Below are 22,077 nucleotides of genomic sequence, written 5' to 3' on the forward strand. Positions count from 1 at the left end.
TATCATAATTCTGTATAGACAGGCGTTACTCTTGCAGTCTTTAAAATTGTTTTAATTGCTGTTAAACAATCGTTCAGAATTTCTGTGTACTAAGGAAAATATAAAATACCGTAAATAATGTAAACCAACCAAAACAGTTTACCAATAATTTTTAAATTCTCTAAATTTAGACTGTTAATTTTTTCTTTTAATCAATAAACTTCGTCTTCTTTCTGCTGCAATAAATTTTGGTAGTACTATTTTTTTATCAAATTAATCACAGAAATGGAGGCGGGTGGGTGGGCGGGGTTTATTATATGTTCTTTTGTAAAGTGGGAGTGGTAGCTCATGAAAACAAAAAAAAACGCTAATCGTAACGTTTTTTGTTCTCTTTCTTATAAGATTTATTTCTTATTTCAGAAGAAAAAATACGCAACAGTCCGTGCAATGTTGTCTTTGTTATCATGTTCCTTAGTGACACCATTTTTAAGTAACCAACACTCAGTTTACCAGTTTAAGTTTTTCCTACAGTCTTTTATAAGCAGGCGTAGCCCCGCCTACCCTCCCCTATTTCCTTCCAATTACTCTCTTAATATTGTTCAGTTTTATTGTCACAAGTACTTAATGATTTTTTCCTTTCTTCTGTTGTGAGTAAACAAAATCAATCAAATTTCTTTTTCTTTTAATATAAATGCAAAGTTTAATCTACTGCCGCCGATGTTGGTTATCTGTACGTGCTTAGTAGTCGAATTTTTTCCAAGTATAAGCATAAACAGTCGAAGTTAAGCATGTACTGATAATACATTTTTTCCTGTTGATTACCAGTTTTAAATATATTTTATACCTATGTATAGACGCAGCGAACTTAAATTATTTCATAATGTGTGTATTATTTATTAAACCGTAGCTGAAGCGAGTAACTACATGAATAATGAAAACAAATTTTAGTGATGAGGTCTGCATTTTCTTATATTTAGATAAAACAGAATTTGCAAAAATATATAAAATGCTGATTAAAAAACTTTGAAATATATTCAATTTTTTATAAACTAACTAGAAATCCAAAAAAATCGATAAAATGAAAGAAAAATGCTGTTGGCCTAATTATCATTTATATAAATTTGTTTACAGTGGAATTATAATTACATGTTATTCTCCACTTATGCCATATTATTTGCTATTTTGCAGGCACGCGGAACTCTTCATTTAAATTAAGCCGATTATTGTTATTTAGTTAATATTTAAATTTCTCTAATTGCCTGTAATTGCCACCCATTGCTAAATTCTTTTAGACCACAGTTGAAGGTAAATTATCTAGAAAACTAGTTTGGAGCTATTATGTTAATTTAATTTGTTTATAATAAATTTGTTGAGAGACCTCCAAATATTTTTCATTTAAAGAATGTATTCTTTTTTGGTAGATGTTTTCAGAACTGATAAATATTCCGTCTGGTTGGATAATGCAAATATTCAAATTTTTTAATTTTGAAGTTTCGGGAGCGTTGAACGAATTTCCTTCAAATCACTTTGATGCTCAGCGAAAATATATTAGTAGAACGGACAAGTTTTTTACATGTTGAACCTTAACTTTAGACCTACATACATTACAATAATTGTTTTGCCAAATTAACGTAAATATATAACACAGTTTAGTAAAAACGCTCAAACAATACTACATTGAACATCAGTGCAATGTTTATCCTGCTCTCAATTTTTCGGCCGTTTTCTTCCGAGGAATTTTCTGAACGTGTTGTTGCAAACAACAACCGAAAGTATGACGGAGAAAAATGGCCTGTAATCAATCTCCAAATTTACTTCTTTAATTATTCAATCACTGGGTTGACTTTCTCGTGCTGTGGCGCCACAGTCGCAAGTGGGTCATTCTCTTGGAGTTCTTCTGCGGGTATAGATAGGTGTTCGTAGCTTCGTACACCTGTCCAGGTAAATGGCTCGTGTTAGTAACTCCGGCACAGCTCACCTGTTGTGTTCAGTGTAAGCCGTGCTGCGCTGAAGACATGACAATCGCGCGGTATAATTTGAACAAAACAATGTTTGTATGCGAAGGGCGGTAATGAGGGGGTTTTGAGTGAGAAAAGGGCCAAGCCGTATCTGAACAGTGTGGTTTCTTAGTGTTTGACAAAATGTGTAGCAAAGAACAAATTACGGAAATTATGGATAAAATCCACATGGTAGGTTATTTTTTTTTAACAATTGCTCAATTTTGTGTTAAGACCCTTGTGCAAATTACAATGACCGAATTAGCGATACCACTCTAAATGATGTTTTCACGGTCGAAGAACTAGTCGATTGGAACTGCAAATAGGTATTGTTGAACTTAAGGATGCATCATAATTATAGAGTATTATTTATTATGAAATAAATTAGGTAATCGGTTACTTGAAAAGGAGTGTTTTTTCTGATATCTAGATAAAAGTAGGAGCATTTAAAATGCTAATTTTCGTGGTTTTTGACACACTTTGTATAGTAAGTGGAATGCTGAGGCAGTTTTTAGCAAAATGTGCTTATATCAAACCAGTCTAAATCGGATTTTTTTATTTTTATTTATTTATTTATTTATTTATTCAAAAACTTTATAGTGAGTCAACTACTGATTAAAATTTAAACGCGTTAATAATATTTACGAGTGGAAATCTTTGATGTTATAATTTATGTCAGTAGTCGGAAAATATTTTTCTCATTCTCTCCCTAGTACACAACTTTATAAGCTGATTAGATGTTAGGTACTATTTTACTACTGAGTAATAAATTACGTGTAGTGTTTTGTTATAGCTTAGTTCACAATACAAGAGTTTAAGCTGACGAAAAATGTCTTTGTTTAACCATCTTTAAAATCCGCACATTTTTATCTTCTGTTATACTGAAAATTATAATGGAGCAAAATAAACACCAAATTTTTTGAATGAGAAAGTGTAACCTTGATATTTAAACAACTATTTGAATTCCACCAGTTCTTCAAGCGAATTGCACAATCATTTGTGTATTATATTTTTTAAATCGTCAATTCATAAAATTTATCTTAAAAAATATCGCTAAATTATACACTGGAATATATATTGCACAATAATAAGACTGTATACTTCGCCTATAAACAGTTTCCAGGTAAACAAATTTGCATAAAGAATAACAGGAGCATTCTGTGTAATGAAATGATTAATCATAAAGCTGTTTTGCGTCAGTGGAATTAAAAGGGAGGTCTAAGTCGTGTCGAGTGTTAATTACACTATGCAACACTAAAAAATTCACAGAAAGTTCAGATAGTGTTTGAGGTTGGGTATACTCCATATACTAAAGAAAAAAATGTTTTATACTCATATCACATCACAAAACATAGATAACGGGTGTTTTGTTTTTCTTACTTTTTGGGACACTTGATTGCAGTTAATCGTAAAAATATCGCTTTTATGTATCCACCCATGCTTACAGACTTCTGTTGGTGTCTTCAGCGGGATACTGCGAGATCTGGCTACAATAGGAATGCCAATCGTTCGAAAAGAAAGACCTTTTTCAATGAAAAATGAAGTTTTGTTTTATTAATTTTGTATGATTTCAAAAAATTCAATAAACACTTTTCATTATGAAACCTGATGTGATAGGTTGGGTACCTATACTCCATGTACTAATGAAAAAAATGTTTTATACCCATATCACATCACAAAACATAGATAACGGGTGTTTTGTTTTCCTTACTTTTTGGGACACTTGATTGCAGTTAATCGTAAAAATATCGCTTTTATGTATTCACCCATACTTGCAGACTTCTGTTGGTGTCTTCAGAGAGATATTGCGAGATCTGGCTACAATAGGAATGCCAATCGTTCGAAAAAAAAAGACCTTTTTCAATGAAAAATGAAGTATTGTTTTATTAATTTTGTATGATTTCAAAAAATTCAATAAACACTTTTCATTATGAAACCTGATGTGATAGGTTGGGTACCTATACTCCATGTACTAAAGAAAAAAATGTTTTATACCCATATCACATCACAAAACATAGATAGCGGGTGTTTTGTTTTTCTTACTCTTTGGGACACTTGATTGCAGTTAATCGTAAAAATATTGCTTTTATGTATCCACCCATGCTTGCAGATTTCTGTTGGTGTCTTCAGAAGGATACTGCGAGATCTGGCTACAATAGGAATGCCAATCGTTCGAAAAAAAAGACCTTTTTCAATGAAAAATGAAGTTTTGTTTCATTAATTTTGTATGATTTCAAAAAATTTAATAAACACTTTTCATTTTGAAACCTGATGTGATACGAGTCTTTCAAGTATAGTCCTCAATTGAGTTTGAGGTAAGAAATTTTAACTACATACTGTGCATTCTGTGAATTTTATTTTTTTTTAATTTGTTGCATAGTGTTATTTTACTGAAAGGATCATCATTTCGTTTAATTATATTTTTTATTTGTTTATTAAAGTTTATTTTTCATAATTGCTATTTTTTCTCATTTGGAGCAAAAAACACGATCAAAAACAGCCATGGATTTTTGAAAATAAATAAATAATTTACAGGATCAGTAAAGACTTAATAGAGTAAAGAATCGGATATAATTATTGCCACCGGACTTTCTTCCTTACTAAAACAAATATCAGATTTTATTAGATTTAATTTTAAACATGAGATTCAAAATTCAAAAAAATTACGTTCATCCTGTGCAGCATAAAAACAACTTTTCCTCGTGTTTTATTATGTTTAATTGCACGGATAATCATTTTTCATATCCAGCTAAGATCTTAAATTTTTTTGAAACACTCCACACATTTAATTTTCAAAATAAACGGATATTTGCACATATAGTAAAATTTGGCAAACATTTAAATAATAATTTAGTTTTGAAACTAAACACGGTTTGGCTTTTACAGTGCACGAACTTGTTTTTATGTCTAGGAAGGATGCGTTTTTGCATTTTGTAATCACGCAATATGATCTCTAATTAAGTAATTAGTGTGTATCCGGTGTCTGAAGTTACGTAAGTTGAACAATATGGGCCACATGAGTTTCATAATAAACATTTTAATGTCTTTGATAATTGTTTATTTTTAATTTTTTGTTATGTATTGCCAGAAACTTGAGCCATGTTAATTTAGGCACCGAATTTTAAATAGATCACACATTTTCGCTTTCTAAATATATACGTATTATATATTTGAGACATATAAAGTCCGTTTATTCTGCAATAAACAAGTATGTGAAATATTTATGTCGCATGCACAATTCCCCAGAGATGTTCTACATTATTTTAAAAGTCAACAGCAAACAATATGGACAGTGTACAAATTCGCAGTGGAGTCTTAAAAGTTCTGTAATTAAGTTAAAATTGTATGCTTTGAAACCGCATACATTTGCACTTTTAGTGGCACAAATGTGACCATAATTTGTAAGAATAAGGTTATTATTCAAACGATGCATTCCAGGCCTCATGGTAATTACATGTATGCCCTTCACTTGCAAAACTAGTTAATAAAAGAAGCGTCACCTTAAGCAAACTTTCAAAATTTTAATGTCTAAGTGTGAAGGTTGCTCATGCATATTTGATGTTTTCTGTACAGTGGCAAGTAATAAAAATTACCGTTACCAATTTTAATCGAATCTTGCACTGAATTTTTATAAGATTAGAGGGATAATTTCATGTTTTTTCTGCTGTTTATAGACTAAATACCTCTGTCAATTTAAGTTGCAGTAGACATCTCCAGCGGCTAATAATTTTGTTGTCAAATATCACTGATAAATTAAGATGTCAACGCATAGCCTTAGGTTCCTTCAACCTCTTATTAAACCCTTATTGTTTAATAAATTTAAATCATGCTGCAATTTTGTATTTATAAAAAGAGCAGAATGAAATGGAAGTTCCAACCACGGTTAAAAAAGTCACCCAGATACCTATTTCAATCGACCAAGTAAAATACAGTTAAGCACCAATAACAGACTTCTATTTTTGCATCGGTGTCACTAATTTAATTAGCTACAGAACAGAACCATTATAGATTATTAAAACCTTACAAAACTATCATATCGTAAGATAAGCACGAAGCAAAATTATGCGGCAAAAACCGGCAATTTCATGTTATTATTTGTAATTTAATAACCGCCACAAACTTATTTTCCTTACAAATGAGAACATTTACCACACCTGATTGAAACTGCGTTCGATAATGGATGAAAACGACTTAAAATTAATCATTTATACGTTTATTAGAATACACAAACGACTGTCTTCCGGCGTTATCAACGCATGAAAAATATCACACATTTTTAAAAATAAGAATAACAGACTGTGCAGATTTACGACTACGTAACAGGAAACGTGAAAAAAGAAGAGCAATGTCAGCGAGCTAATGACAGTACTTATGCATAATTTTCCGATGAAAAGCCATGCAAAGCCATTACACTTACGAGCATGAGGATGCAGAAGCGAGAAGGAAGTGAGTTGATTAGCTCTGATAAGAAAACGGCGAAGGTCGGCTGAAAAAGCATGAAAAATTTCATGAACGCAGCCACGTGATAAAAATCAATATAATCGGATTAAAATGCATGTAAATGTACAGTTATCACGTGTTTCTTGTGCATCGATATCAAGGAAAACGTGTTATTAGCTGGAAAAATATGGTCATGTTATTTCGTCCTAAACGGGAACATCGTCCATATACGTAACGGGAGCTTACCCCACACGTGATGCAAATTCGAGCGATGGGTTGCCTTAGTTAATTAAAGTGTGTTAATAACGATTATTACAGCTGTGTAGCCGCAGACACGTGACTTTATTACACAGCAATGCGCACGTAAATAATGACAAATGTCACCTTTCATTCTTTGCATGCAAAATTCTGCCTCGGAGTAAAAGTTGTTTACTTACTTTAAATAGCTTACAAAATGCACCGTTAATTGAATCATTAAGACATTATAATGAAGCATTTTGTGGAACGTCTTTAAGGTCGACGTGTCAAGTGCCGATAATTTCGCATACTTTTTGTGGGATACTTGTATCTCCTTATATGAATGGAATGAGTACCGATGAGTATTAAAAATCGAATCTTGTCGGTTGAGCACTTGGCCTTATTTTGATACTATAAAACACTGCGTAACTGTCCTACATGCATCCGTTTATAGGTTTTCGATTCAATTTGTTGCGCCTGAACGAGCTGAAAAATGAACATCGGAAGAAATTCTACATTTTACACGTGTTGACCCAATTCTTGACCTCGTCACCGGATTTTTTCGTGTTTCACAATTTTGACTTCCACTTCTGAATGTGTACAAGGTTGATAAATTGCTATTAGGACTGTGGAGTTATCGATAGCTTGACTAGTACCGGAAGATCATCACGATTTCTATAATTTATTACCGTAGTTCTGGTGTATCTTAAGCAATACAACAAAATCCCTCATTTATTTTTGCTCTTTTTTTAATTTATTTAATACTAAGCGTAAGTTGCAAAATTGGTTAAAAGGTATCAGTACATCTGCTATTCCATTCTTCATTCTTTGTATATATACACTGTTCATTTTTAAACACCATTTCTGATTGGAAATAAAAGACTGTAACGAGCAACACTCAATATCTTCCGGTATTCGTGAACTAGCTATTTAAACAAAAGTAAAAAGGATCATGAAATGATTACAAAAAGAATCGTTCGATTTGTTCCATAGGGCAAGCGGTCAATAACTTGAACAGACTTCGAAGAATCTAGATTAAGAAAAGTGCTGCAAGAAGGCACTTTACAACTATACTACAATCTACTAGGTATATAACGTAGGAATTAAAATCTCAGAATCTGTACGCTATTTAGTTGCCGTGTTGTCATTCAAAATAATGAGCAACATGTTTACGATTTATAGAGTAGATGTCATTAATTTTATAACATGCTTGTTGATTTAGGCAATATTTTCTTACCTGTGAAGCACAAAAAATTTCTAGGGCTAATTTTTCACACAAAATGTATTTAATTATTTTTTTAATTTGACGTCATCAACATTGTGTTGGGGATAAAAATATTTGCTATGGTAGATTCTGACATAATCGATCGATCGATCGATCTATACCGGGTGTCGGATTAACTCTTCACTACGTTCTTAACATTCTCACATTTTGGTGGAGTTATAATGATTTTAAAATTGGTTCTTTTGCAACGTTTAACAACTAAACAACACATTCATTATCACAATAACTAGTAATACAACTTTTACAAAGATATGGTTGTGTTGTTTTTGTAATAATTTGATCAAATTCCATTTGACAACAATGGTTGTCCGATATAAAGCGAAGGTACAAATCAGCAAAAATCGAGTAAACAGTTAAAAATGTTTGAGTATCAAAAATTGTCAAAGTTTTCAAAACCCTACGTTTAAAATGTTCTCAGTTAATTTTAGGTTCCCTGTGTTTCATTTTCGGGTAAATTTAAAGGAATCTGGTGTTTTGTTGCTGTATGAACTTGAAAAAATCTTTTCAGCTATTAGTATTTTATTTTTTGTGAATTTGAAAAAGTCTTAAGTACCGCACTGTTTTTTTTTTTAATTCGGGAGACTCTTGGACAGTTGGACACCTATGGTGTATTATTTTGGGACCTCATGGAGCTTTTTTTGTAAATTATTTAAAACAATTTTGGCGAACTTTGGTATTCTATTTTTGAAAAATTCTGACCTGACTTATTTTTGAGTTAATTTTGAGACCCAGTTTTCTTATTTGAAAAATTTAAAACAATCTTGAGGTTCTAAGTATTCCTGTTTGAAAAGAATGTGAAAGTGCTTTGGAGCCACTCGTCTCTTTTCATATGATAATTTAATTAAATTTGTTAGAGGGAATGTCATTTGCCAAAATCGATCTTATTTTACCAGCTACTAACCCCGCCCACCCACCCTTCCTTTTCTTAGAGGGTAGGTCATTTGCCAAAATCAGTTCTATCGTAGAAGGTAGTAGCCCCACCCACCCACCCTCACTTTTCTTAGAGGGTATCTCATTTGCCAAGATCAGTCTTATCTTGGCAGCTACTAGCCCCGCCCACCCACCCTTTCTTTTCTTAGAGGATATGTCATTTGCCAAAATCAGTTTTATCTTAGCAAGTACTGATGCCTAACTTTTACAAAAAATGATCAAAATTTGGAAACATTACGAGCTTACTTATACATATTACCAAAGCAGGAATTTTATCCTATTAAATGTTTTTTTTGGTTTATTTATTAATGAACAATAACAGCTTGTTTTATTAATAAGAATGCACATTTTCCATTTTCCAGACACCCGGTATAATACCAAATGTTCATAATTTCAGATAATTCTGTAGATTCTAAAAGCACGTAAACTTAAAAGTAGAGATGAACTGTTAAAATACAGATAAAGGAACTTGAGCGATTTATTTAAATATTCATTTTTAGATGGAATGAACAGATAAATGTTGGCCACCACTTCACCATTTTTTGTGATACCTTTATTGATAAACTGTTTTTAAAAATAGCCTTTGCGGTATATAGAGAAAGTTGTATTTAAAATTTCATAGTAATAAAACTGTTAATAATGGAGGTATTACATTCTGAAAATGTTTCGAAAACTCTATAAAAGCCAAGATACCGACTCGCCTTAAATTAAATGTTCCACGTCAAACTATAGTGAATAAAAAATGAAAAAGAAAACTTGAACCAAATATAATAGTGTGAAAACAGATTACAATAGTCAGTTGAACTTATTTTAAGCAAAGATTTTAACAAACAACAAACACAGTTTTCTAAAATAATTTTTTATTAACCACTTTTAGAGCGTATTGGAAAGTTCGATGTTCCTATGAAATGACGCCCCTTCATTTTTCATTGTTAAGGTTATCTAAATTTTATGAAATAATATACACCTATATCAGTGCTTTATAAATCCGCCTTGATTTTTACACGTGATTCATGTAGCCGATATCTCGCTCCTGGATCAAATGAGTAGGATAAATGATTGACCGAAAGATGTTTTTAAGACTGTGAGTTGTATTATAATTATTTTTCAAATTTTATAATTTTTGGAAAAAACTAGACTTTTTAGTTTTCTTATTAGTTCTAACTTAACAGGACTGACACTTTGATGTAGCGACCTAAATAATAACGGAAAAACAACTTACATGAGTCTAGCGACTCGTCATAATTGCTACAGCAGCAATACATTAATTAGTGTTTTATGCAACGAGAGGTAAAAGTGATACTTTTACTACAGAAGTGAAGATTATTCATCGAAACGTATCCCCCTTCAAGACAGAAAATCGCCATGCTTTATGAAGACACTTTTACCTTGTGTTTTATATAAGGTTTGGCGTTCATATAATATCTTAAATCACAATAACAAACATTCTTTTGTACTTGTGGTTTATGAATCCGCCTTGATTTTTACCCTAACCATCAAAATTCGAAACTGTTTAACAACCTTTTGTAATATAAGCTGCACTGAAAATGACGATTCCAACGGGCTGGCGTCGATATCGCCTGATTTTATTATTATCACAAATAAAATGTCTTAAAATCAAATTGTTTAATTTTTCAGAGTGCTGTTGAAATGACCGTCGACCAATTTTTTTATTATTACTATTACACTCCACTTCTGGCTAGGAACATATTATTAATGCATTAATATTTTTGGAGTAATTGTTAACCGAGTTTCCGTATTCTATCGTCGGTGGAGAAGTGCGAACTGACACTCCGCGCCAGACCAAATACAAACAAACTGCAGAATGTGTTTTCGTAACAAAATGAGTTCGAATCAAAGACAGTAGCGGAGTATGACTAATTAAAATATGATATATTATTGTATTCAGAAAAACAAGTTGTCATTATCTGTGTTGTTTTTTATAATCAACTGTATTTATTTAATTGTACCTACTTCAAGGGTGGGGAAAGTTTTATCTAATAAGTTAATAACATACGATCAATTTTTTCCTAGTGACAAATAATAGTATTCATTTTATGGCGGTTCATAGTATATAAACCTAACTAATACATATATTTTGAGAAAAAAGAAAAAAGAAAAACTAGTATGATTCTATTTGGATTTTACAAATTTAGCTGACACTAAAAATTTGTCACTGGAAATATCACAACCTAACCAATATTTATTGCAAATGTAAACATATACAGAACTTTCTATAGAGATATTGGTGTTTGCTTTCCTACAATGAAAGAATAATACATTGGATTAAATAATGATGACAGAAGAGTAACTAAAACCATATTGCAAAAATTAAGAGAGTTGGTTAATTATAACCTATGTTTACATTAAGCTGTCTGTAAATTATTCTTGATTGTTATCTTAATCCCATGTTCACCTTTTAAACTGGTGATGATTGCTGCGTTCTTGCTGCGAATACAAAACAAGGATTAGGTGATGTTAAAAATGTTGTGAAGACAGATTATCTGAATTTAGTCACTTTAAATTGAAAATAAATCATGGCATATAATTTTTGTGTTCTAGCTTATAAATTTATGGTTTCATTAAAAAATAATAAATTTAATATTACACAGAAATACCTGTAACATTGGAAAAATGTCTCTAATAGAGTACGCACTACAAAAATGGTGAAAGCAGAAAGTGAAACAGAATCATGTGCATCCAAAAAATCTATAAAATAATTCACTAAAAAAAGATCAAAGAACCTGATTCTAATCTGTGCTGCTACAGTGTAGTTTACTTACTTACTTTAATATAAATATTTAAAATTAATTGCCACATTTTATTTTCTATTGTAGTTTTTTTGCTGTTCATCTGCTGTTATTGTGTTTCTCTCCAATACTTTAATTACAGGCAAAAATTAGACTCAGTCTCGGTTGTTACTCCAAAACGAATTCTGGTGCAATCTAAATGCGGTGAAAGAAACTTGTTAAAGGATGCTACAGAAATGGAAATCCTTTGTGTTCATTCAGAAAGAACGACAATCAGATTTACATTAGTCTAGTTACAAATATTACGTATACAACATGTTTGTCTCTTACAAGTTTTTCACGCCTATGCCATTCATTAAAATTGCGTTGGCTTATCTCTATTAAGAACACTTATACAAGCAGCTATTAAGTAGCCTAGATGTTATTAACACACGTCTACGATTTAAATAGTCCGGTCGTGTTTTTGTTTTTTATTTTGTAAGCAACATGCCGTTTAAGACGTATTTTTACAACCTTTGTAATTACGAAGAGATAAAACCAGGTGTTGTTTGACACGTGAATTATTTACAAGGCTTTTCAACAAGATTTGCGATTCTATATTTTCATTGGAAACGCACGCCCACTTACCTAACTCATTTTATGTTAGAATTTCTATCGATGCCTATCTCAGTCATAAATTCAGAGAAAATATCTAATAATCAGTTAAGGCGACGCTGAAAAAAAGAAACAGCATTACTGCAACCATTAACACTTCCATTGTACGTTCAGATAAAACTGTCGATAAGTAAAGCAACTTAAATAAATTTAAATAATTTAAGCACATCCTAGATTCCTACATTTGTGACTTTCGCGATGAGACTGCACAACAGCACTTTCGCTAGCTCGATTAGCTGCACTAATGGTGGAAGTGCGTTTTCCTGTAGCACAATGAGGTTATAGGGTGTATTTTTAAGTATCTAATGACAATTTCCCTCATTTACGCATTGTTTCGTTTAGTAGGTTTCTATGTTTCGCCCAAAGGCTTTCTCGATAATGACATGCTTCCAGTTTAATAAAATAAAAAGAAGGGCGTGCTGACAACAGTATTGTTCAATCGATCAACGTGTTTTTGGAATTTCCTCATTGACAGACTTTCTTTTTTTGTTTCAGGGGTTACCAAAGTGTTCACTCAAACTGCCTGCGTGGGAAAATATAACTAACGCCCTGCCTCGATTCCATATACCAGCCATGCCGGCCGTGCGGTCCAAGCGCGGCTGGTGCGGCTGCCTACAAGTAAGTAACATTGCGATTACATGTATGTTATATCCACGCAACATCGGTTTACGAGGGGAGTTAATAAAAAACGGAGTAAAACCACTTCTGTATAAAAAAATAATGCACAATTATTAATTATTAAGGTCGAAAGTTATTCAAAGTATTTATAGTGGAAAGAGTTGAAAGAAAAGAGTACAACTACCAGAAAAAACTACTGGTACCATTGCGGTTAGCAGGCACTTCCTAATGAAGTGGTCAACATTCTTGTGTTGTATGTCATCCCACGGTATCTCTAGATGATTTGATAGCTCATCTAAAATCTCAAGAGGACGGGACACTTGTAGCAATCGATGACCCAGAATGTTCCATACATTTTCGATAGGGTACGGGTCGGAGAAACGCGCTGGCCATGGCGTCTTTCGTGTTTTTGCTCTAATGTAACGAACTATCGCAGTTGTTTTCTATGATGTTTTATAAAAAACACTAAAATGACCTCTGTTTCATACAAGGGAATAAGGGCCGGGTGTATAATTTCATCTATAATGAAGACAACAGGTGATCACTAATCAATGTCTAACACCTGTAGGCACTCTTGCATTATCGCGTCTTCTAACTGTCAATATATTTTCACTTGTTTGATCGATCTTTCTCTTTTTTCACACTATGGAAATCTTAACCAAAGCAAATTAAAAAAAACGTCAGGTTAGATCATTTCAGTAGACACAAAGGACTGTTGCGGTTGTAACAAATCTGTTTCTTAAGAGGTAAAAATAATTTTGTTTTTAATAAATAAATGTTTCCGGGCGGAACACTTCCAGGACAAGAATTCCTTGTGCAGATTATGCATGCAGGCTGTGTCACCGGATTTCATTATACTTATTATTTTTTGCGCTCTTGTGTAGTAGAAACATGTTTTTCATTTTCGATAAGAACGAATACGGTACCACAATTTAGCATCCAACCGAAGCCAATGCTTTAAAATCATAAGAGTGTCTCGGAGATGGTAAAACCAAATTAAATCTCATTAATTATCATAATAATATTGTTCAGGCAAATTGTAACTACTTACTACCAGTTAAATAAATTGTCATTATGGATCTATTCGTGTTAAAATCCTATTTTATTTTTTTTTAATTTCAATCTAAATCGATTTTAATACTAAAAAATAAGAAAAATTAGGTCTCCTGTTTCCGTCTGTCTGTCTGTCTGCCATCTGGCCTCTGTGTTTTGTCGCCTGTTTTGATTCTCATTCAAATAATTTTTAGAGAGATAATATTTTAAACTACCCCTAGAATACGAAACAATAAGTTTCCCGTTTCCATCTGTCTATTTGTTTGTTTGCCATCTGCCGTCTGTCTGCTGTCTCTGTGCTTTTTATTAGGCAGATAATCTCCGCAACTGCCGAACCGATTATTGTCAAATTTTATATGTTTGTTAGAAATATCGTGTCGATGGTAACTAAAATTTGTTTCATGTAATGACGTCATATAAAAATTTTGCGTAGTAAACGCTATTTCAATTTTATAAAATTATATATTCCTGTAGCTGTGCTTCATAAATCCGCTTTGTTTTTGTTTATTATTATTATAACTTTTATTGTTTAAACCTTCTTAGCTACTTAAGCATGATTCAGACCTGTGAAAGGGCGCCCTATTTGCAAATAAAAGGCCCGGTTTGATCCCTGGCGACGTTTCCAGTTATTGGTATTGATTTTCTCAAAGTTTCATGACTCCCAAGAGTAAGAAAAAGTATATCTCCCGTTTTCGTCTGTCTATTCGATTTTCGTTAGATCCATAAACTCCGAAACTACCAGCCCGATTGTTGTCAAATTTTATAAGCGTGTAAATGCTAACACGCTGACCAAAATTCTCTAATCATCCCCAGCAACAAGGTAATGACGTCTTCTCCAAATTTTTCATTGTAAGAAGTATTATAAAATGGAATATTACTGAAATTGTGGTTTACGGATTCGGTTATTACAAATAAATTTCGCAAAATCAAATTTTATAATTTTTGAAAAAGTCGAGTATTGTTAGATTGCACTTCGAGGACCAGATAAGTTATCTATCAAAAGAACCTTTTTACCATTTTTTTTTTATTACTATTACACTGAACGTGTCGGAATTGACATACGTGTCCTTGCTAAAATAGCCTTGCGCTCTATCCCTTGAAGTACATTGGAACAATTACAATTTAATTTTGCGAATTTTATTATTTATGATAGCCCGTACAAGTTAAAACAAAGCTTTGTGTGGACTGCTAAACTACAACTAAAAAAGTTTTCCATAACGAAGTTGTGTTATGAAGTTATCAACATTTTGGCAAGGACATTTACATATACCAGTTTAAAGAAGTGTTCAAATTTTGGAAAAGTAGGATGAACCATTCTTGATTTGATCAATAAAAAAAACTGCGGCCCGGTATTGATCCCCGGACCTCTCATCTACGGAACGAGCGTGCTACCTCTAGAATACGTACTATGTGTCGGGAAGTAATTACGACGAAATTTTAAGCAGTTTCTGATACGTTTAAAAAAATGTATGATTTTCAAAAAAATAATAAGATATACCGGGTGTCTGGAAAATGGCGAATTAACTCTTCAGTACGTTATATACAATAAGAGTCTCGGGAGTCCTAAAAAATTATAAAAAAATTCTTTATGATGTAGATTACGAAAAAATCATAATTTTATAAAAGTAAAATTGGCAACACTGCACGCACCTTATGCGTGAATACCTCCGGCTTACTTTCTGATTTCTTAGTAACGAGGGTGACTGAAACCCATCTTTTATTTTTTTTAGAACAATAACCATAACAACCAGTAGTCATTAGTCGTTGTGGATTATCAATCAAACAAACTGTTATTTTTCATTAATAAATAAACCAAAAAAAATAATCATTTAATAAGACATTTATAAACTATAAAGAAAAACAAAACCAATAAAAGAAAAATTCATGAAAGCATAACCAACTAAACACTAGAGAAGATGTTCAAAATTCCTGCTTTGTTCATATAAGTAAGCTCGTAATGTTTCCAAATTTTGATCATTTTTTGTAAAAGTTAGTCATCAGTATTTGCTAAGATAAAATTGATTTTGGCAAATAACATACCCTCTAAAAAAAGAGAGGGCGGGTGGGCGGGGTTAGTATCTGCTATGACAAAACTGATTTTGACAAATGAGCTATCCTCTAAGAACAGTAAGGGCGGATGGGCGGGGCTAGTACCTGCTAAAATAAGACCAATTTTGGCAAATGACATACACTCTAGCAAAAGAGAGGGAGAGTGGGTGGGGTTAGTACCTGTTAAGAATTTTGGCAAATGACATATTCTCTAAGAAAATAGAGGGCGGCCGGCTGGGACTAGTACCTGCTAAGATAAGACTGATTTTAGCAAATGACGTATCCTCTAAGAAATTCAGTTAAATTATTATAAGAAAAGACACTAGAGGCTCCAAAGCATTTTCAAATTCTTACCAAACAGGAATACCTAGAATCTCAAGATTGTTTTAAATTTTTCGGGGTCTCAAAATTAACTCAAAAACAGGTCAGGTTAGACTTTTCCAAAAACAGAACACTCAAGTTGCCCAAAATTGTTTTAAACATTAATTAAATCATTTACAAAAAAAATCTCCATGGGCTGCCAAAATAATACACCATTGGTGTCCAAGAGTGTCTCGAATTAAAAAAAAAACACTGCGGCACTCAAGGCTTGTTCAGATTCATAAAAAATAAAACACCAGAAGCTCACAAGATTTTTCAAGTTCATCCAGCAACAAAACATCAGATTCCTCTAAATTTATCCTAAAATAAAACACCAGGGGACCTAAAATTAACTGTTTTTTTAGGTTTTTGAAAAATTTGGCAATTTTTGATATGTCAAAGATTTTTAACTGCTCACTCGATTTTTGCTAATTTGTACCTTCGCTTTTTCAGACAAACTTTGTTGTCAAATGGAATTTTATCAATGATATCAATCTGAAATGGTAATTAAACATGGTCATGGGAGAGAGAAATATTAACTAAAAGTTGTATTACTAGTTATTGTGATAAGGAATGTGTTGTTTAGTAAAACGTAGCTAAAGAACCAATTCTAAAATCATTATAACAAAATGTGAGAAGAAACTTTTTCTACTATTTTTCCCAGACTCATCACCAGTTAATTGTTAAGAGCGTATAGATGGATTATGTCAGAATCTACCATAACAAATATTTATGTCCCCAACACCACGTTGATGACGTCAGATTAAAAAATTATTAAATATCAATCAAAAATCAAACAACTGTATGAAAGAAGTTTTTCCTGAAAAAATTAGAAGTTTCGTTCTGTTTTCGCTCCAATTTTGAATATCAAACAGTGCATTTAAGCGCATATCCTGAAATTTACCGCCAAATCAAGAATCTAAATTTAATCCGTATTTAGCGTGTAGCCGCTCTATTATTTCTACGCTAAAAATGGGTTTATGACGTCGTGCCGGTAAAAACAGGAATCACTTATGACTTTAAACGTTTCGATGGACTGAAGTTAAATGACTTGCGTATGTAGATTCTACATAATAATTTTAATTATACATTATTAGTTAGGTGCAGACACTTCTTGTCAGTTTTTGTATGTTTGTGTCCATAAACAAAATGTAGTATAAATTATAAATACGACGAACAATAGGGAAAAATGTCAAAATTATTAGCGAAGAGGATATAGAAAAAATATTGAATATACTACAAGAAAAAAATTTGACCCTTACCTAGTTATGTTAGATAATGAACATAATACCCGCATACCTGTGACTAACGTTTTTACATCAGCAATAAACTCATAGCTATTGTCACTGCGAAGTACTTGACTTCATTAGAGTTGTTTATGACTACAATTATGCCGATATTATATACTTTTTAATGACTAGTTAACTCTTAAATACCGTTACGTTGCAGCAATTAGTCGTTTCTGTCTGTTTTTATGAAAACTGATTAAGGGCAACCGATACGAACACGTGCTTTTCTATGTTAAGTTCACGACCAATGTTACCTTCAATTAATAATTAACCTTCAGGCTTTTTCACTCTTGGAATTATAAATAGCAACAAATTGCGCCAATTTATTAAATACTTACAACCTGTAGTAGATACTAGCATAAGGCATAAAATGCTGCAAAATGCATTACGTTATTAAAAAAGTGGGGTTATAATAATTTTAAACAAATTCCTAGGTAAATTCTGTACGTTACATGTGTTCTGACGTAATCTTATCACACTTGTATGTTAATTTACACCTTATGGTAATAACGCTTCCATTCCACAGAACATAAATAACTGTGTACTTCATTTATAGTTTAATTTTTTTTTTTTTAGATTTATTGTCACTAAGTTTTATTTTAACGATTGTTTTATCTGTCTAAAGGTACAATTACTATCGGCAATAACTTTTTTTTTTCGAAAAATTTGGATGATATTTTAATTAATTTCCTGTGTTATTCAGTCCACTTTTACCCACTTTTATTTCACCTAGTACGTAATTATGCATCTATTAAACTCTGACGTCGACACGGAAATAACTTTATTTTTTCTATTTAAACTTTCTTTTTAATTAAAGCTAACAATGTTGTGATGTATTGTTTATGTAATATGGTGTTTATTGTTCGTCGTGGTTTTATATTAAAATTCAACCACAACACTTTGAGCAACGGTATTAAACGTCTGTTAAATTTCTGGTAGCTGTAAAGTGACCTTATCCATATAGCAGAGACAACAAAAGAGAAGAAGTCTTAGTGAACAAGAAAAATTACTAGTAAATGAATACATATTATATGAAAACTTTAAAAAATTGGACAGAACTTTTTTGTCTTCGTTTTTAGTAACGTTATTGTTAACTAGCCATTCATAACCACGTATTTAAGGAAGCGTTACTAAATTTCGTGGTCAAGTGTAACAATAGTAGAATTTTCCAAAAGGTGAAATGAAAAGTGTTGAGTGATTAATTTCACTCGTTTAGTGCTTTCAGGTTCAGAGTATATTCGTGCTGCTTTGCATTGATGATTGAAAAGCTATGAACAAGAAAAGTACCCATAATTATAATTCTCATTGTTCATATCATTTTTCTGGCTTCATCTAGTACAAACACACTGATGATGCGAAGCGGCAAAATATTTGGTTTAGTAGTAATGATCTGAAAAGAAATAGTCGGCACGTCATTTTTGACAATTATTAAAAAAAATATTCTTCAATTAAGATAGTCGGTCTATAACCATATTATTACTAACCTGTAAATTTAGCGTGTTAAATATCGCATTTCCATTTCCCACAAAACATGCTAGAAATAAATACCTACCTAAAACTGTCTATCACCACGGGTAATTTATATCAATCACTGGTGAGAGGCTAAATTAACAGAACAACTTGCATAAATTGAGTATGATCGCGGATACTGTAATAATTAAGTTATTAGCAACATTCCTATTAGCAATTTTGCACATACGAAGCTGATGTCTGACAGTGAAACATAAATTCGTTTGTTAAAACGGACCTTAATTGACGCTTTATGTTCCTAGTTAGTGGAAAGCTACAAATTAATGAATAATAAGGTTAGTTTGTGCACAAATTTGTGCCACGAAGAATTTTTTGCCCCGACCTCTGTCACCAGAGGTCACGTCGTGCTATTTGCAAAATGTCAAAGAAAATGTTGCCTTCTAAGGATGGTTTTAATCTATAAACACACTTTTATGAGAATTGTCTATATTATAAGCTTACCGATAATTATGCTAATTGTTTCTCTTTTCCTCATTAAGTGCCACCTTTTCCCATTTTCTTTGCATAAAATTGATTTTAATATCGGTGACATCGTTTTAAACTAGGTGAACAATATGAAAGCATCAATGAAATATAAATGAAGATTTCCATAAATCCACTTTCCAGGGATGAATGCGGTGACGTAAAATTGCTGGAATGTGAATTTTTTGCGTTATAGCCACATTTGCATGTGAAGATGTGCAATTTATTTATTTAGAAATCGATTTAATGGTAAATATCATAAAACAAATAAGTATCTGACATTAACTTCCCGGCACAAAAATGATCATCTTAATAGTGGGTAGTTGTGCAATTTTAAATTATAATCGTTTTATCGTGAACTCAGGATTTAAATAAATTAACAAGCTATTAAATCGGGCATCAGGATTAACTTGTTTTATTGTAAGGTTGTTTACATTGTCGTATTATGTAAATTTAAATTGATGGCAGTTTTTTGTTCGATAAGTCACTTTAAAATTAATATTTAGAATTGAAAGTAATATAGAGCTTTAATTGTTTTTAAGAGCAACAAATAAATAAATACAAATTTTGAAATCAATCGCTATTTTGAAATAATTCCACTCCAGACTACACAATTTATTTCAACACTATAATTAAAACAAAAAAGTAGTTCTACATAACATCCGCAACAGGTAGCCCGATATAGTTATAGAGGTACTTATATTAACGGCTTTAATTAATTAAATCTCATTGTGAAATTGCTTTTGCGTGCTTGTCCCACTCTTTTTTGCCTAAATTCCGACACAGTTAACAATTACAAGTAGTACCTGCCAAAATTAGTCGCCACAACCCACTTCATAATTAGTTTTCTTAATTAGACAGCTACATGACTTGATTATTTTTCACTCAACTTACACTTATGGCCAAACTGAATTGGTTCTAATTTACCAATCGGTTATTGTTTGAAAGTAACTTCCTCAATTAGACCCAAGGCTATAAAAGTTCTAAAAATCAACGTACAATTACCACATCACACCCAAAATTAGATTTATTATGTTTTCGATTCCGATGCAATTTTATGAATGTCTGACATAAAATAGAAATCTCCAAAGATCGACACGCAAAATACCATGAGTAAGTTTCTTAAATTAAACAAGGTAAAAGCATTGGGTAAAATGGAGAAAGTAATAGGAATAAATAAACAGCAAGTGCCTTGAGGATCAGTCTAATTATAACGTGTTACATCGGTTTGAAATAATCGAAAAATATTACTAAAACGATAAAAATCTCGTTTCGAAAAATCGTGGAATAACGCAACGAAAGTGTGTCTTGTGCGCAAGCAGCGTGAATTGATAATTTACTGCCTGAATTGAGAAGAGCGAACTATACAAATTGGATTCTGTATTTGGGTGTTGTCCTTGGCACTGCATAATCAAATTTACCTACTGGTGTGATTCGAAATTGATGTTGTATTAATCTTTTTCGAAAGAATTCAATTAAACTCATAATAATTACTCCGCATTTTTGTCAATAGAAAAGTTTGATTTGGAATGTTACGAGCAGATTCCATCAACCTCACAATGCCCGGGAAGTTTCGATAACCCATTATCTCGAGAGATAGTTAGAGACCTAACATTCCTGATTATTACTCGTTGGTGGAAACCACTAATGGCTAAAATTATGATAGAATTCCCTGGAAGATATGTACCTTGGGCTTTTTATCATTATGTCCAGAAATAAACAGCCTCGAGCTGTAAAACTATTATGATCCATCATCAGAGAATGCAGTCAGATACTTTCTCATCTTGTTTTTTCCTACCTGAGATTCTATGATTTAATCTTGAAATATCGCCGACATGGTATTTAATATTCTTATGTTTTTCTAATCTTGAACTTGTTACTATTTCCTCCACGTAATATAGTAATTGTGTAAAGGCCTTCAGTCGGAGCTAATTCTTCATTTATTGGACATTTTATTGTCTATACAAGGTTTCACCTTATTAATTTGCTACATATTGTTCGTTTATTGTCTTGACCTTTAATGCAAATCATCGTGATGGATTCTTGGGAATTTTAGGGAACGCCTCTTTCGAGTCAGTTTTTTTTATTTGTTTGATTATCCTTGAGACTGAAAGGAAACACGACACATTATTGAATGGGAATTTATGAAAAAAGACTTCCTTTATTATTAATGCGTCATTAATTCTCCAAGGAGGCACTTGCGAAAAAGGTAAAGTTAAATTCTTGTGGAATAAGAGCAATGTAAACAGGATAATATTTTCTGAATTTTAAACATCCACATTATAGTCTACAAACCTCTACCGATAATAAACGGTAGTGAATTCATTTTAATTTAATTAAAAACAGGAACAGCGTTATTATTTTGCAACGGAAACTGAAAACCGGAACTTTTTTCTAGAGTTAGAAACGCAAAAAGGCGTCGATTTTGTCACTTCGCAAAACAG

The 22,077-nt window shown here is 32.1% G+C and overlaps 1 protein-coding gene across 5 annotated transcripts in view; it reads left to right on the forward strand.

The window, feature by feature from the left end:
* Positions 1-22,077, forward strand: part of LOC135128201 (disheveled-associated activator of morphogenesis 1) — a 104,965-nt gene that overhangs the window by 72,752 nt on the left and 10,136 nt on the right. For 4 of the 5 annotated variants that reach the window (XM_064055110.1, XM_064055103.1, XM_064055125.1 and 1 more), the window contains exon 2: positions 12,768-12,890. In XM_064055110.1, coding sequence (XP_063911180.1) covers positions 12,846-12,890 — 45 coding nt within the window. In that variant the 5' untranslated portion in view covers positions 12,768-12,845. Of the gene's footprint in view, positions 1-1,866; positions 2,169-12,767; positions 12,891-22,077 lie in introns of those variants that run through there. The other variant, XM_064055097.1, reaches the window with a different exon arrangement.

Source organism: Zophobas morio, unplaced genomic scaffold (genome assembly GCF_036711695.1).
Source record: "Zophobas morio isolate AGI-343-1 ecotype UQ-CSIRO unplaced genomic scaffold, CSIRO_AGI_Zmor_V1 ptg000002l, whole genome shotgun sequence".
Lineage (NCBI taxonomy): Eukaryota > Metazoa > Arthropoda > Insecta > Coleoptera > Tenebrionidae > Zophobas > Zophobas morio.